We start from the raw sequence: 1,938 nt of genomic DNA on the forward strand, positions 1-1,938 counted from the left end.
TGGGGTCAGGGAGGAGAAGGCTGATCACCTGCAAGGAAGCCCACAGGTCAGGAAGAAGCAAGAGAGACACGGACCCGCTGGTCTTTATAGGCTCTTTTTTTTTTTTCTTGGACCGGTGGTGACTCCTCTTTTAATCAGTAGTGCTGAGAACAGGGGAGGGAAACGGGCTTAAAAACAATTCCACTGGTTCTGTCTGGGAGTGTTCTTCTCCATCCCCCCAAACCCTGAATTTGAGGGCCTGAGACCCAGTGGTCCAGACTAGGATGGGTCCCCTCGCTTCCCCTGCCTGTCTCCATTCCCTGAGTCCTATTTCTGGGCATTGTAGACCATGGTCCGCTGGTTCATGGGGTTGTCAGGGGACTTCATCCACTCTTTCTTCAAGAGCTGTTTCAGCTGCGATAGACGCATGTTGGGGTTCTCCTTCTTCAGTCTCGGCAGGTGCAGTTCCTCAAAGGCAGTAAAAGCAGCTTCCATGCGGTGCTCGGGGTGCTGGTCAGAGTCGTCATTAACACTGAGCACAGCTATGGCGTCTTCGATGGTTCTGGCTTCCACACTCCCCTCCTCAGGTATCTGGCGGTTGACATTCTCCTCCAAGGGTACTTCAAGGTGACTTTTTGGCTTGTCCACTGTGTCTTCATTCTCTTTATGTGGCTGCTCTCGGCGGAGCGTCTCCTTGATCTGGGCCCGGGTTACTTTGCCGGGGGTCAGGGGCTTGGGTGACTTCCCCTTCAGCTTGGAGTCTTCTTCTTCGAGCAACCTCTGCAATTCTTTCTTGCATTCCAGCTGCTCCAGCCAACGCTTCTCCTCCTCTTTCCTCTGCTCCTTCCTCATGACGTGTTTGTCATCATCCTTCCAATAGGCAAGCTGCCGCTTGGCATCAGCTGCTGCTTTGGCCTCGGCCTTCCTTGCTCGGGCAGCAGCCAACTTGATGTTCTCGCCCTGAAACTTCTTGGGCATCCTTCAGCATGGACTCCTTCCCTGAGTTCTTTATAGGCTCTTTTTTACCTCCGTCGTCACCATGACCTCCGGGGAAACAGGCCAGAAAGGGCAGTGACTGGGCTTGGGGTGGCCTCTTCCCCTGGAGAGGTGGGCTAAGTGGGCAATCCTATCCCCTCGTCTCCCAGAGAAGCTTTGGCTTTTTATCTTAAACTGGGCATGTTGGACAAGGTGATTTCAGTAGCTCTTCCAGCTAAAATCCTATTTGTTAAGTATCTCCCTAGGCCAGGTACTTCCTATCTCCCAGGATGGCTCAGAGGATGCTGGGAAGGGAGCACCCACAAAATGAGGGCAGGGCTGTGATTCCTTAAGCTCCCACAGCTGGAAGCAGCATCTATGGGTGGTCCAGGGTGCCTGGCCTTCAAAGGCTGCAGAGGCCAATCTGCCAGCCACCAAACATATCATTTACCTTATTACATTTCCATAAAAAATGCCCTGCAGACACCCGGGGCCTCCCTCCTTGGCCTGCCTTGGACCTTCGCAGAGTTTGCCCTCTGTAGAATGGGGGGTGGGGATTGGCCTGGTCAGGCTCTGGGCTCTGCTCTAGCAGGGGAAGGTTGTGAACTTGTTTTAAAAAATCCCCTGGTAAAAGCCAATTCCAAAAGACTCATGCTGGCAAAGAGCTGTGGGGTCTGGATGCAGACTGAGGCAGCTTCTTCTCACTCTGTTGTTGGGGTTTGTTTTCTCTTTCTTGCAGTTCTTCCCATTTGTTCTGACTTTTCTCTCACATGAACAATGAGGAAACACATCTGCCAGGACTGGGCTGTCTAAACTATAGCAGCCTGCTCGCTGTCCTGGGGAGGGAGGGAAGGACAAGAATCTGGGACTCACAGTTTCACAAAAACAAATGGTGAGGCAGCTAGGTGGTGCAGTGGACAGAGCACCGGCCCTGGAGACGGGAGGACCTGAGTTCAAATCCGGCCTCAGACACTTAACGCTTAC

The 1,938-nt window shown here is 52.9% G+C and overlaps 1 protein-coding gene across 1 annotated transcript; it reads right to left on the reverse strand.

Moving 5' to 3' along the window:
• Positions 1–222: 222 nt before the first annotated feature.
• Positions 223–957, reverse strand: LOC122745483 (coiled-coil domain-containing protein 124-like). The gene has a single exon (XM_043990806.1). It carries the CDS (start codon positions 955–957, stop codon positions 307–309), a length of 651 nt encoding a protein of 216 aa, XP_043846741.1. The 3' UTR covers positions 223–306.
• Between the last annotated feature and the right edge of the window lie 981 nt (positions 958–1,938).

This window comes from Dromiciops gliroides, chromosome 3 (assembly GCF_019393635.1).
Source record: "Dromiciops gliroides isolate mDroGli1 chromosome 3, mDroGli1.pri, whole genome shotgun sequence".
NCBI lineage: Eukaryota > Metazoa > Chordata > Mammalia > Microbiotheria > Microbiotheriidae > Dromiciops > Dromiciops gliroides.

What these genes read in the sequence shown, in the direction of transcription:
- LOC122745483 (XM_043990806.1), bottom strand. Translation starts at nt 957, where the DNA reads ATGCCCAAGAAGTTTCAGGGCGAGAACATCAAGTTGGCTGCTGCCCGA.